The sequence below is a fragment of the Narcine bancroftii genome, chromosome 4 (genome assembly GCF_036971445.1).
Source record: "Narcine bancroftii isolate sNarBan1 chromosome 4, sNarBan1.hap1, whole genome shotgun sequence".
Classification (NCBI taxonomy): Eukaryota; Metazoa; Chordata; class Chondrichthyes; order Torpediniformes; family Narcinidae; genus Narcine; species Narcine bancroftii.
In genome coordinates this window covers 265269223-265285382 of record NC_091472.1, presented here as the reverse complement: position 1 = coordinate 265285382, position 16160 = coordinate 265269223, and the positions used below count along the sequence as shown (strand labels likewise).

Sequence of the window (16160 nt, the reverse complement as noted above, 5' to 3'; positions counted from 1 at the left end):
GAAAATGTGCTGATGCTCGGATCTTATACAGAACAGAAAAATGCTGGAGAAACTCAGCAGATCACTATTTTGGAATGTCGAAAAAAGGACAGATGCCTGAATAAAATGCTGGGGGGAAGGGAGGGAGAGGAACATAGACTAATAGGCAAAAGGTAGATGCAGGTGGGGGAGGGAGAAGAGAAAAAGTGAGGAGATGAGGAAAAGGGCATATGAATCGCTGACAGAAGGAAGAAAAATAAGTTGGAGGTAAGAAGACAGAGGAAAGGGAAAGAGAAAGAGGGTGTAGGTGGGAGAGTAGAAGTGAAGGAAGCTGAGTATTGATGGGAGGGTAGACTCCAATTACCATTAACTCCCATGGTCTCCCTCTTTACTTGTGTCTCTGTCTCCCTTCCTCGATCTCTCTATGAGATTTCCTTATACTTTTTGAAAAATGTATTGCAATGTTGATGTGTAAATATAATTATAAAGCTTTCACTGCATTGGTTTGTTTGGACTGCAACTTTTAGGTGCACTGTGTATCATTTTTTTAAAAACAAGTAAAACAAAAATCTGGCTCGATACTTATCAAAAATGCAACTGCTTTTTAAGTTGTATTTTGACCAACTGGATTTATGCATTGTTTTTTTTTCCCCCTGGAAGTGCCCATTGATCATTCAGATTTAGTTGCTGATCTTCTGAAAGTACTTTCCAACCATAATGAGCGAGTAGAAGAACGGAAGGTAGCATTGTTGGAACTGTTGAAGATAACAAGAGAAGATACTCTTGCGGTGTGGGATGAGCACTTCAAGACTGTTCTGCTATTACTTCTAGAGACTCTAGGAGACAAGGATGTGAGTAATTTGCCACAGTTCACACTGAATGATATCCTGAAGGAACACTATGATGGTATACAATAGCAGTCAACATTGTTTACAGAACAGCTGTACAACTTGTTCAAAATAAATAATGACATCCAGTTTATCAAAATGCGACCAAACCAGCTACAGATACCCTCCCAGTATATTTCATGTGAAAACACACTAGGAGGTTTTAAATAAATATTTATAATATATCCAAGTTTCAAAGCTCCAAACTTTGGAAGAAACCTGGTTCATTCTACAGTCAGTAAAGGTACAATCTTTATAGCTTGCTTTGTATCTCAGTGTTTACATAATTTTTATTTGTTCCTTCTCAATTGTCATTTGCTTCCAGAGTTTGCAAATGTTTTTTTAAAATCTTATTCTTTCTATTTAATAACTTAATAGATTAATTAGATGTGATAAATTGAAATATCTTTGGGACAATTGATCTGTAAATGTCAAAAATGAGGATAATTTGATGTCGCCACTTGTTTTTTGATGGTGTCAGACTTTCATAGGTAGTCTTTTCTAGTCAAGGACTAAGAGTTGCATCATCTCAGACATTATGTTTCAGTTGAAAACAGTTTACAGTGATGTATGTTATCTGATCAGCAAGTTAACAAATTAGTTAACTTGTATTTGACGTAAAGAGTCATCGGACACTTTGACTTCCCTGCCCCTGAATGGATTCAAGACATTGCAGACTTTGATGCAGTTTTCTTCCATAGTACTGATGTTAAGTTTGTATGGAAGTGCAGTAGCTTAGTGCTACTGAGCAAACATCATGATTTATGGTCTATTGTCCTGGAGACATACTTGAATTCCAGCACAGCAGCTTTGGAATTTGAATTTAAATGACTTAATTCCCTACAGTTCATCATTAATGTAGCAAGCATGATTATATTGTCAGTTTGGAAGTGGTGATTATCATGAGACCTAAGGTTAACATCATAATCACTGATAACATGATGCGTTAGTGTAATATTGTAGTGTTCAGCAAAGTGGCCTGCAGTGATGGAGAAAAATACAAATTAAGAGATGAAAAGGCTTCTGTTTGAAGTCTTCAGAAATTGAGCCACAACTGTTTTTGGAACTGAATTAAATACAAATTCTGGGTGATGAAACCCGAGGAAAATCAAAGATATTTCTTTTAATTGGTTAGTGAGGAGAAGGTTGAGAAGTCTCTGCATGAGCATTAAAACTTACTGTGATGTCTCCCTTTTCTTTTAACTTTCATTAACAATCTTGCATCCATTGAAGCAATCCTCTTTACATGCTGTGACAGATTGTTATATTTTATATTATGTATAGATATGTTTTTTGTAGATCAGTCGTAGGTTTTTTTATAGTGTAGGTTACAAACACCAAAACAGATCTCATTTAAAATGCCACAACTCTGCTCAAGCCAGACAGTCCAGGCTCCGAGCGCCTTTGCAAAAATTTTGAAGAATGCCTATAGAGTCTTTACAAGTTGGTGTTGATTGGACATGCTGTGGAGTAATGGATTATTGTTTTGGGAAGCAACAGATGAACAAACTTGCAAGGTTAGGTCCAGTGCTGCAGTCTGTCTGAATGCAGTTTGCTGTTCTAAGAAGGTCATGTGGTTTGGCAAGCAGAGAGAGAGAGAATTTAGTTCTACAATTTTACAGTTCTACAATGTTACAGTTCCACAATTTTACAGTTCAGCAGCAGCTGGGTCTGGAACGTGACAATCTGGCAAGCTTGTGGAAAAACCCCATTTTGAAGACTGGTTGTGAGTTCTTGTGAGCCTGTTCAAAGTCCTTGTGGTCCATGCAAGAGGAGATGGCTGGCTGTATAATGTTTCCCTTCAAATAAGGGAAACAGAAAAGGAACTCTGTGGTGATTTGAAAGAAAGAGGTTATCATCTGGAAAACCCTGATGGAGCAAGTTTCTTCAGCAAAACACTGAAGTGGCTGATTGGAAGGAATCAGTTTGTGCCCAACAAGCAACAAATCTCTCTCCCTGAAAACCGACAAGAACTTTCCTGAGCAGTAACCATTTACCTTTCAAGCACCAAAGCCTGGTGAAATTCATAAATGTTAAATTCTGTGCACAGTATAAAAATTCCCTGATACCAGCGAACTTGTAGGAGTGAGATGAGATTGAACACACATTACATACATGTGTGCTTAGAATTAGAAGGGGGCTAAGTTAATAATAAGTTAGAGTTTGATCCTGTTTTCATGTTTAAAGATAATTAAAGCAACTTTTGTTTAGGTGACCATTTGTCTTGGTGAATTTCTATTGCTGCTGGGTTGTGGAGTCTTCTGGGATCATAACATTGCAGTCAGTTGAAAATCAGATTAGATAAAACCATGATGAGTATAATCATATTGTATTCTAATATAGTTGGTTAGTTGTGCATTTTTCATTAAAACAATGTTCATTGGATGGCAGCATCCTTAATTGCCCCTAAATGGTCAACGCGGTTAGCGTCACAGTTAGCCCAACACTATTGTAATGCCAGCGACCTGGGTTTGAATCCAGTGCTGCCTGCAAGGAGTTTGTACATTCTCCCAGAGTCTGCAAGGGTTCAGGGGTATTTGGGTGGCATGGGCTTGTGGTCCAAAAAGGCCTGTTATCAGATTGTATGTCTAAATTTAAATTAAAAATGTAATTACTTTGAAAATGCAGATCAGAATTGATCAACTTTTGTGCTTGATTTCCCACAAAGACTGATCTTGATAAGGATAGCAGATTTTCTTTGTTGAAAAACATGAGTGAATCAGATGGATAATTATGACAATCTGATAGTTTCATGATAACAGAATCAGAATTTATTGTCACTGTTTTGCAAACATTCATAGTAACCACTTTTACAACAATAAAGTTTTTTTTTTAATTTACAAAAAGTAAGGCAGTGTCTTTGGTTCATTGATCATTCAGCAATCTGATGGCAGCAGGAAAGAAGCTGTCCTTGTGCCATTGACTGCTTGTCTTAAGGCTCCTGTCCCTTTTTCCCCAATGGTAGCAGAGTGAAGACAGCATGCCCTGGGTGGTGGGGGTCTTTGAGGATAGAGGCTGCTTTATTAAGACACCGCCACTTGTAGATATGCACGATGAAGTAAAGGCTAAGACCTGTGATATCACAGACTGAGTTAACAACCATTGGAGTTTATTCTTGTCCTGAGAGTTGGTGCCTCCGTACCAGACAGTGATGCTTTCCACAGTACACCTGCAGAAGTTTTCAAGAGTCTTCGGTAACATACCAAATCTCCTCAAGTATCTCACAAATTATATCTGCTCGTGAGCCTTTTTCGTGATTGCATCGGCATGGAGGATCCAGGACAGATCCTCAGAAATGTTAACACCCAGGAATTTGAAGTTCTTGACCCTCTCCACTACTGAGCCCTCAATGAGGTCAAGGTTGTGTTCCCCTGACTTCCTCCTAAAGTCAAATATCATATCCTTGCTTTTACTGACGTTGAGTGCAAGACTATTGGCATGACACCACTCAATGACCTAATCTTTTTCCCTCCTGTATGCTTCCTCATTGCCGACAACTGTGGTGTCATTGGCAGATTTGTAGCGAGTTTTGGAATTGTTCCTCACCATGCAGTGATGGGTGTATAATGAGTAGAGCAGTGGACTAAGCACACATTCTTGAAGTGCACATGGGTTGATAATCAGTGAGGAGGAGACGTTGTTTCCAATTCGCACTGACTATGATCTTCCGATGAGAAAGTCAAGGATCCAGTTACAGAGTGGGGTACAGAGGCCCAGAGTCTGTAGCTTCTTGACCAGCACTAAAGGAATAATGGTACTGAAGGCTGAGCTGAAGTTGATGAAGAGCAGCCATAAGTATGACTTGTTGTTTTTGAAGTGATCCAGAGCTGAGTGGAGAGCCAGCGATTGTGACAAAACGCAAATAGCAGTGGGTCCAGATCTTTGTTTTATGTGTTGATTCCTGCCATGACCAGCCTCTCAAAGAATTTCATCACAGTAGAAGTTTGTGCTACTGGGGGATAGTGGTTGAAGCACCTCACTACTCTTCTTGGGCACTGGATGATTGATGCTCTTTTGAAGCAGATGGGAATCTTTGACTGCAGCATTGAGAGATTGAAAATGTCCATGAACACTCTGGCTAGTTGGTTGGTGCAGATTTTCAGTACCCTGTCAGGAATGCATCAGTGCCTGACACCTTGAATGATATTCTGACATCATCCTCAGAGACAGATATCACTGGGTCCTCAGCTTTTGCAGAGATTCTAGTAGGCACTGTTTGGTGCTCCTTCTAAAGCAGGCACAGAAGGTGTTCAATTCATCAGGTAAAGAAGCATCACCACCATCTATGGTGTTACTTTGTTGACTGTGATAGCCTGCATTCCCCACCACAGCAAGCTTGTATCTGGATCTGTCTCGAGCTTCCTCCAGAATTGCCACTTTGCTTCAGAAGATGAGTTCTTGAATATGTTCCAGTCCACCAATTCAAAGCAGTCCTGCTGGCGTTCTTCCGCTTCCTTCGACCGTACTTTAGCTGTCTTCACTACTGTGCTGTGGTCCTCAGTCTCTTCTTGTATACCAGAAGTAGAAGTACAGCCAGGTAATCATACTCGCCAAAGAATGGTCGTGGTATGGTTTGGTCGGCATTCTTCATGGTGGTGTAGCAGTGGTCGACTCAATAAAATATGGATTTGCATTATAATCTACTCGTGTTATCAGTGGATGTAATGTTAACCTTGGGGGTTATGATAATTAGTATTTTCAAACTACAACATAATCAGGCATATTATTTTAATGATGGACTGTAGGGAATTAAGTCATTTAAACTTGAATTCCAGAGCTGCTGTGCTGGAATTCACGCATGTCTTCAGGTCAATAGACCAGAAATCTTGAGGATCAGTAGCACTAAGCTACTGCACTTCCATACAAACTTAACATCATTTAGATGGAAGAAAACTGCATCCAAGCCTTGCATCCATTCGGGGAAAGGAGGTCAAAGTGTCTGATGATTTGTTACGTCAAATTTAAGTTCATTAATTTGTTAACTCCCTGATCAGATAACGTACATCATTGTCAATTACCTTCAACTGAAACACAATATCTTAGATAACTTGGTTCTCTGCTCTTGACTCGAACAGAACTTCTTATCATTCATTTGTTAAATATACATTTTTTGACAATATTATGGGGCATATACTGCTTTTGAGAGGGTAAAAAAGAGTACTCAGGCCAAATTGTCAACTGCCTATTGATTTCCTGGATGCTGTGTGACCTGCTGAATTCCTCCAACACTTTTATGTATTGCACTCGGCATCTGGAGACTTTTTGTTTACCTTGCAATAAACTATTATTGCTTTCTCCTACACAATTTCCTCATCTAAATGCACTTCTATCTTCTCGAACCATGAGCTGTAGAGCAGTATGTTTTGACTCTATGCTAGTAACTGCCAAATGGATTTGCCTTTGTTCTTTAAGTACTGTATTGCTTGACCTGAGTTTTACATTCGATCCCAGGAAGTGAAATATCTAAAGATAGAATCAGAAGGCATTTTATCAATATATTCACATTTTCTGCCCCCTCTCAAGCACTCGATTCGAGCATTAGCCTTGAGAGTTCTTCGGGAAATCCTACGGAACCAGCCAGCAAGATTTAAAAACTACGCAGAATTAACAATAATGAAAACATTGGAAGCTCATAAAGATTCCCATAAAGAGGTAAGTCGCCTTTCAATAACATGTAACATTTTTTTAGGTATAGATCCAACAAATATGAACACTTCTTCTCCCCCAAGTTGATAACATTAAATATTCTTCAATGCATCAAATACCCAAATGCTTGACATTAAACCAAGTTTTCAATAAATTATTTGTTGCATAAATATTTTGTGCAATAAATGTTTGGTAAGCATTCAGTTACATATTTCAATTTTTGTTTTTTTGAATATTTTATTTAAAGCAACATAGATAGAATGGTGATAATAAACAATAATAAATCACAATATTACAAAGTTAACAAATAAATGTTGAAAACATTTAGAGAAAGAAGAAAAAAACTAAAACCTAAAAATGTTTAAAAAAAAAACTAAACTAAAAACTTTAAAAAAAAACCCTAAACCACATTCCCCCCAACCTAATATAATCCCATAACTGATATAATTCTATCATAAAATATATAATAACATGGCTACATAGTAATTTGGATTGCATCAGATGACACTCGAGGATCCCAAAAAATATTCACTCTTAAAATTTTTATTCATTCAGGGAAAACTTCACTGGTCAGGAGGATTAAAAAAATATATAATTTCAATCTCATTATTCTAGCAAATTTGTAAAAATAAAGAATATTTACCTCTTAAATTAAGTAAATTTTTGAAAGGAATACAACTTTGAATCTCAGTATGCCATCTTTCTAATGTTAATGAAACATCAGATTTCCATGTAACAGCAATGCATTTCCTTGCTGTTGCTAAGGCTAACTAAACAAATTTCAATTGAGAATCTGACAAAGGAGTAATACTTCCAAAATAACAATAATTCAGGATTTAACGGAAAATTCACAGCAGTAATTCGTCGTTAAAAACTTACTAACAAACCCAAAAAGAATGAACTTTCAAGCAAGGCCATGTAGAATGAAAAAAAGTTCCAACTTTTCCACATCTAAAACATTGATCTGATAAATTCAATCTCCATCTACTCAAATTTCTGATGTGTAGTATACAATTGATGTAAAGAAATATAGTGAAGTAATCTATATCTTGTATTAATAGTATTAGACATAACTTCTTTACGTAAAACTTGTCAAACCTGTTGATCTATTATTTTAAATCTTGTTCCCATCTTTCTTTTGAATTAAACAAACCTACTTTAGGTGCTTGTTCTTGTAACAAGATGTATGCTATTGAAATAATTTTTTTAGTCATTCTATCCACTATAATTTGTTCCAAATTTTTAAGATTTTAAAAACCATATCAGGTCCTAATTTCTCTCTTAAATAGGCTCTTAATTGAAAACAACAAAATAGCATACTACGAGGAATATCATACTTGATTCTTAATTGATCAAAAGACATCAATCTATCATAGCAATCTCCCAATTTTAAAATTCCTTTGTTATTTCAAATATTTTAAAAAAGATTATCTTTGGAAAAAATGAATAGAAGGTTAATTAATGGTGTTTTTAAAGAGAGAAGGTTTCCATCAATTTCTAATTTAACTAAAGCTACTCTTGATTTTTTAACCATCCATAAAAACCTTCTTATTAATTTGTTCAGTTTCTTAAAAAAAATACTGTCAAGAGAATCAGTAATGGTTGAAATAGATATTGATTCCGTGGAAATATATTCATTTTGACGCAGCTTAGTCTTCCTATTTACCCCCTCCAAAAATCTTTGTCCGCGAAGCCAAGCCAAAGAAAGAAGTCTTCCTATTAAATTTATTGGTAAATTTTTCCATTTTTCTAAATCTTCTTGTATTTTTTAAATAATGGTAGTTTAATTTCTATAAATGATTTAAATTGTTATCTATCCTGATACCAAGGTAGCGTATAGCCTGTGATTGCCATTTAAAAGGGAATTCTTTTTTTATATTTTGTATAATCAAGATTGTTCATTGGTATCACTTCACTTTTATTGATGTTAACTTTGTATCCTGATATTTGTTCATATTCTTTCAATTTTATATTTAGCTTTTTTATTGATTTATTTGGGTCTGTTAAGTATACTATAATGTCATCTGCAAATAAGCTCATTTTAAATTCTTCTTCTTTTACTTTACTTTTAATCAACACAGATGTATAAACAAGGAGGACTACAATTACCAAATTACAAAAATTATTATAGAGCAGCACAACTAAGATACTATCAGAATTTTATCAAACTGGAGAAAAACCAGACTGGCTCAAGATAGAATTATATAAGTTAGGAGATAAAGTCCCAGAACATGTACTTCATAAATGGGATGAAAAACTTGTACAACACCACAACTTACCAATATTACATCATATACTAAAAACATTGAGGAAAATACATCTGGAACAAAAAAATGATAAATTATCAAATACCAAAAATGCTACTAACGCAAAACCTATTAATTCCTTTTACAATAGACAATTTATTTTTTTAGAGAATGGATGAGAAAGGGGTTTAAAAGATTGCTTTTTGGGAATAATTTATTAACATTTGAATAGTTATAAGACAAATACGGAATATCACATAGCACCATATTTTCATACTATCAGTTAAAAACTTATTTAAAAGAAAAACTGGGAATAATCTTAAGATTACCTGAAAATTACAGACACAGCGATAGTGAAAAAATTTATTACAAATATGTACAGAAAATTGCAATGCAAGTGACAAAACAATGTACAAACCTAAACAAGGTTGGGAAAAAGATTTTAAAATATGAATAAAGAATAAAATGTGGGAGAAACTATGCACAGGAACCATACAATAAATACTCAATTTTGTATGATACAATATAATTGGCTACATAGATTATACGTGACACCACAAAAGTTTTTTTTTTAAAATGGAATCCAACAATGTCAGACAGATGTTTCTGTAGTAAACAAGAAATTAGAACAATATTACATACAATTTGGACATTTACAAAGGAAACTAAGAATCTTAACTGCACTGCCTTATACAGGTACACGATCCTTTATCCAAACATCTAAAATCCGGAAAGCTCCAAAATCTGGCAAGAGGGGACCAGTAGTCAGGGGATTGGGGGAGATGTCTGGGCGGCCGAGGAATGTGGTTGGGGAGACTGCCAGGCAGCTGAATGACCGGTTGTCGGGGGAGACAGCCGGGATAGACTGCTGGGAGGCCGAGAAACTCGGCTGGGGGAGACTGCCAGGCGACCGAGGGACCGGTGGTCGGGGGAGACGGCCGAGGGACCGCGGTTGGAGGAGACATCCAGGTGGCGAGGGACCGGCAGTCGGGGGAGACAGCCGGGTGACTGGAAAGGGGTGGGGGTGGATACGGCAGCACAATTCGGGTGGGCTTTCTGAAATCTGGAAAAATCTGAAATTCGGAACACACTATCCCTCAAGGGTTCCAGATAAAGGATCGTGTACCTGTAATAATTCTTAAAATTAGAAAGTTATAATCCTCCTTGTTCATATTTCCATGTTAACTATTCTAATGGCTTTCTTACCATTATTACTTTCCAGAGAAATTTCCTAACTTGTTTATTTAAATCTTGAAAAAACCTTTAGGTATAGAAATAAGTAAAGTTTGAAATAAATATAGAATTCTTGGGAAAATATTCATTTTAATACACCAGCTTTGTTTGCTTTAGCTATAGAGCCACTTGCACAAAAGATTCATGATGACCGACAGTTGAAAGGGTTTGTAATAAATCAGACTGTACATAAAATTAGTTTATTTGCTGATGATGTATTAGTTTATTTAACTCAACCACAATTATCATTGCCAAGACTTTATGGTCCGTTGTTAGAATATGGGAAAGTTTCAGGATATAAAATATTGAAGTAATGGAATTGGTAAAAAGAAACTATTCACAATGTTGACAAGAAGTTCAATTTAAATGGACAGATTAGATTAAATACTTAGGTATACCTATTGATAATAATTTGAAAAAATTATATAAACTAAATTATATTCCAATGTTTAAAAAGGTAGATAAATTTAAAGAGATGAGTAAACTTGCCTGTTGTGTTAATTGGGAGAGTTAATTGTTTTAAAATGAATATTTTTTCAAATATTTCAATTTTCTAATGCAAGTTGGAGCATACATTTAATGGAGCAATTTTCTAATGCAAGTTGGAGCATACATTTAATGGAGCAGCTGTTGAAGAGTATAGAATAATTCTATCCCTCACTCAGTCTTTGAATACCAGGGCTGTACTGTATCATGCTATTTGATGCACTGCAGTATCACTGAGGATTTTTTGATATCCTTCTGAAGCTGCACTTTTGTATTTGCGTTCTTCACCACTTAGGACAGACTGGGAGTGTAGATCATCACCAAGGTGCATGGCATTTTAAGTTGGACAATGCTTGTTTTCATTGATAGGTCATAATTGTTAAACTGCCTTGCATATTTACTTCAAGGTGTAAGCCATATTAAAAGGATGGCATACAGTTTTGGGTGTTGAATTTAAATGTAGCATTTAAAGGAGAGGAGAAAGCAAAGATTTCATCAGATTTGAGAAACTTCTGAATAATTACTTAAGGGAATGAAACTATTTCAATGTGATATTTAATTTTTCTTCATTCATCCATCTGAGATTTTGATCACTGCAGTCTATGGTTTTGAAGAAGCTAATTTCTCAGAATTGTAATTTCGAGGTGTTATTCACATGAGCCAAGATGGTGAATGTTGATAGATCAGCAATGGGGAATATCGCTGCAGAGCCTTGTCGTACACTTGTGAGCCTTTCCATATCCTCATAAATATCTGGAGCTGGAACTGAAGCCTTTTTATTTATTTTTTGCTCCTTCTAGCACTGAGGACAATTGTGGAGTTCAGCATAGGTTGAATTCAACAGCATTTAATATTTAATGAGAATTAAATCTCTAACAAGTGTCATTCAGCTGAACAAGTTTGGCTTCTATGGATATTTTTGACATTTTGATCACATCAGCAGATTAAGTTTAAAATAATTGTGATGTAATTAATTGGGAGAGTTAATTGTTTTAAAATGAATATTTTTTTCAAATATTTCAATTTTCTAATGCAAGTTGGAGCATACATTTAATGGAGCAAGTGTGCCAGCTGTTGAAGAGCATAGGATAATTCTATCCCTCACTCAATCTTTGAATACCAGGGCTGTAATTAATGTGTACATTGGTGGTAAAGAAAGCATGTGGCCTAATTGGGTATAAAAGTTGGCAACTCATGTAACAGCTATTTTCAAACTTTGGTGAGGTGCCTACTTTTGGAGCACTGTGTGCAGTTCTGGTTGCCTCGTTACAGGGAGGATGTGGAAGGTTTGGAGAGGATGTAGAAGAGGTTCACAAGGATGTTGCCAGGATTAACCAAATATATTGAGCAAATTTGCATTGATTTGCTGGAGTACTGGAGACTATGGTGGGAGGGTAACTTGATTATTGTATGTAAAATTATGGATGCAAAGAGAGAGTAGATGTTCAGAATCTTTTTTTTAGTCACAGGGTAAAAATGTCAAATACTCAGGGCCTCAACTTTTAGGTAAGAGAGAAAGTTTTGAACAGTGCTGAAGAAATCCTGCTCTCATTATTGGGGCATCTTCTGTTATGATGTTAAACATTAGCCAGGAAAATGAAGCTCAAGTAAAAATCAAAAAACTGGAAATTGAAAACAAAATGTTCTCAAAATAGTCAGTGGATCAGGATCCATCTGTGGGATCAGTGTTTCAAGTTAGAGAGCCTTCATCAGAACTAAAAAGATGACAAAATGGCTTGTTGGTGACTATAATTTAGTTCATGCATAAATTATAGTTTAAATAAAACCCATTTATAAAGATTGAATTGAATTCTATGCTAGGAACCTGGGATATAACAGTGGTGTTCACAACCAGTAATATTTGGTGTGTGAAATTTCTGATTGTTTATTTGATACTATGAAAGCAGGAGGAAGGTGGTTAAAAAAAATTACCATAATTGAAAAGTTTACGGAGATAATTTCCCAATCTATGGAAAGACCACATTCTGTCCGGGTCGGTAGCAAAATATTGAGCACCATCACACTGAGAACTGGCACACCTCAGGGATGTGTGCTCAGCCAGCTTCTGTTCATGCTACTGATCCACAACTGATCACCAGATCCAGCTCCAACGGTGTCATCAAGTTTGCAGATGACACAATGATATTTGGCCTCATCAGCAACAACAATGAGTCACGCTACAGAGAAGAGGTGGAAAATCTCATGAAGTGGTGCAAGAGTAACAACCTGAGTTTCAATGTGGATGATCATGGACTTCAGGAGGAGCAGGAGCGACCACCCTCCATTTTATATCAACAACTCTGAAGTTGAGAGAGTGGAGAGCACCCAGTTCCTTGGAGTTCACTGAACTAGTGATCTATTGTGGACTCTCAACATCTCCTCATTCGTCAGGAAGGTGCCACAATGACTGCACTTCCTTAGAAGACTGAAGCAGGCAAGGCTACAGGAGCTCTATCAAGAGTGTCCTGGCTGGCTGCATCATAGAGTGGTACAGTTGCTGCGGAGAAATGGATTAGAGATCAATCCACAGGACCATAAGAGTGGCAGAGAAGATCACTGGAGTCTCCCTCTCTGTCTCTTCCCTCGCCCGCCTCCTTCCCCCCCCATCCCCCATCCCCCCCCCACCACAATCAACGTGATCGACTTGGATCATTGTCTGAAGAGGGCGTGCAAAATCATTGAGGACCCTTTCTACCCTGCACACATCTTTCTGCTGCTCCCGATGGGGAAGACGTTCAGGAGTATCAGAGCCAACATCAGGCTGAGGAACAGCTTCTTCCCATGGACAGTGAGAATGCTGAACAACCAAAGGAACTGCTCACACTAGCCATCTGAGACTCTCACATTCACAAAACTATTTTTATAGCATGTGTATTATTTGTTATTGTGTGTCTGCATGTTTTGCACTGAAGACTGGAAAACGCTGTTTTGTCGGGTTGTATTTGTATAATCAGATGACAATAAACTTGACTTCATACTTTCATTTTAATACATCAACTGCAACAGCAACTGATAATGTGATGTTTTCAGTGCAAATAAGTGTGCTTATTTAAATTAAGTCGATTGAACTGTTGCCTCACCTTGACATGTTTGTGATTTGGTGTCATTTACTCCTAAGACAAATAAGGGAAATGCTGCTTTCAACTTGGAGCAGTTGACTGCTAAATCTTTGGGGTGGCTGAGTGCTGATATAGTACAGCTGTGAATGGAAAGTGTCTATGGATTTGAATTTTGTTGAGCTCTTTATTTTAGATAATATAGGACAGTCAAATGTATCTGAAATAGTGAAATGTTTTCCTTTCTAAAATTTGCAGTTATAAACTATTGTCTGTTGACTTTAAGGTTGTAAGAGCTGCAGAAGAAGCTGCTTCCACTTTGGCAAGTTCCATCCATCCTGAACAATGCATCAAGGTGCTCTGCCCCATCATCCAGACAGCTGACTATCCCATCAATCTAGCTGCTATTAAGATGCAAACAAAGGTGATAGAAAGGATCTCCAAGGAGTCTCTGCATCAGCTTCTCCCAGATATCATTCCTGGGTTACTTCAGGTACTTAGAATCACAGAGAAATAATACTCTATAACTGTGTATATTAAATTATTGCACAAATAACCTGCTTATTCACTACACAAAGTAAATAATGGTCACATGAATTATAAACATTTGGTGTTTGCTGAAGGAAACAATCTATACTAAAATGCTAAAGCAGCATAGGATGAGAATAGAACCCAATGAGTAGCAAAACGGTAAATTTGTGTCAATGGTATTTTTGGATACCTACCTTCAAGACAGGAATTAATTTATAAGCCATAAAACTGTTAATCATAACAAAAAGCCTCAAAATCTCCTTTTAAACTTTGCCCCATTTATCTTTTTCACCTCTATTATTTGACATTCCACCCCGGAGAAAATAACTGATGACCTTTACCTCTCATAATTTTGTATATTTTTATCAGGTTAATCTCCAATTACTCCAGAGAAATTTCTCAAATTTACCAATCTCTCCTTGTAGCTAATCCTCTCTAATCTAGACACTTTGAATGTACAGTACAACTCCGATGATCTGAAAACCTCAGTTATCCCAATTTTTTTGGACCCAGAAGTGATGTCTGTTTGGTTCTGAAAATTTTTTTGAGGATTTCAGAAAAATCAGAGATCCTCATTTATCCGAAAAATTTCAAAGCTGAAATGACATCATTTCACCTCTCAAAATTTTTGGATAAATGAAGATATCTGAAACAATCAGAAATCATCAGTTATCCAAAATTTTTTCAGAGCTGATCTGACATCACATGTTGAAAAAATTTTGGAAAAACCTCTGAGTAGGATTTCATGTTTTTGGTGCTGGTTTTATCTTATTTTGTTCAGCTTGTTTTTTGGTGAGAATTAAACTTTATTTCATGCTTAAAAAGTCTTCCCTTGTTATTTGATGTTTAAATGCTGTAACAAGTGATTTGCTATTGCTACTGGGCTGTTTTTTCGCGGCCACCACCGAGGACAATGCCCAAGTCCAGTCCACTATGTGAGCAGGCCCCACCCCGTCAGAGGACTGAGAGGCCTGATCCGAAATACTGTTTCTATCACCAACATTCAGGGACGTCCACCCACAGATGCTGCCAGCCATGTTCGTTCCCGGGAAATGATGTGGTCAGCCGCTGTTAGTGGCTGCAGTGGCTGGCCGACCAAATAGCTTTCTCCATGTCTGGGACAACATCTCAGGCCACAAGTTCCTGGTGGATGTGGGGGCAGAGATTAGCGTCATACCCCCCTATGGCACTTGCGATGCGCATGGTCCTTCCCTTTGGGCTGCCAATAACACCACCATTTGAACCTTCGTCAAAAGACAGATTCCTATATATTTTGGCAACGGCACATTCCAGTGGTCCTTCACCCTTGCTTCGGTGGACAAGCACCTGCTCGACACAAATTTCCTCTGGGCCCACTCCCTATTCATTGATCTCCAGGGCAAACGACTAGTCCACGTTAAGACTTTCCACACAGTGCCCCTCAGCAGAACAAGCGAACCATCCCCCCAGCTCGCTTTAGTGGAGACCAAACAGGGCCAGTACGGCCAACTCCTCACAGATCTTCCCTCCATTCTGCGCCCACAGTTCACGGCATCCATGCCCAAACATAGCATCCAACACCATATCGTTACCACTGGTCCACCATTGCATTCACTTGCCCGTCACCTGGCCCCAAGCAAACTCAACCTCGCCAAAGAAGAGTTTAGGCGCATGGAGGAGCTGGGCATCATCCGTCATTCCAGTAGTCCATGGGCCTCACCACTCGACTTGGTGCCTAAGTCCAATGGCACCTGGAGGCCCTGTGGCGATTACCAATTCCCCATATCCAGGATTTCGTAGCGAATCTTCATGGCGCAAAGCTTTTTGTCCAAAGTCTACTTAATCCGAGATACCATCAGATACCCGTTCCCCCGGACGAAGTCCAAAAGACCACTATCATCACCCCATTCAGCCTTTTTGAGTTCCTACGCATGCTCTTTGGTTTAAAAAACGTGGCACAGACCTTTCAGCACTCATGGATGCAGTTAGGAGAGATTTGCCTTTCTTTTTCATCTTCTTTGACAACATCCTGGTAGCCAGCAGTTCACCTGGAGAATACATGATGCACCTCCGTCAGCTGTTCACTCACCTTGCACAGTTCAGCCTCACTGTTAATC

General features: G+C 37.6%; 1 protein-coding gene across 9 annotated transcripts in view; it reads left to right on the top strand.

Moving 5' to 3' along the window:
* Window positions 1-16160, top strand: part of clasp1a (cytoplasmic linker associated protein 1a) — a 235470-nt gene that overhangs the window by 200419 nt on the left and 18891 nt on the right. For all 9 annotated transcript variants that reach the window (XM_069934915.1, XM_069934911.1, XM_069934914.1 and 6 more), the window contains 3 exons: window positions 640-830; window positions 6390-6518; window positions 13820-14026. In XM_069934915.1, the coding sequence (XP_069791016.1) occupies window positions 640-830; window positions 6390-6518; window positions 13820-14026 (527 nt within the window). The remainder of the gene's footprint in view (window positions 1-639; window positions 831-6389; window positions 6519-13819; window positions 14027-16160) is intronic.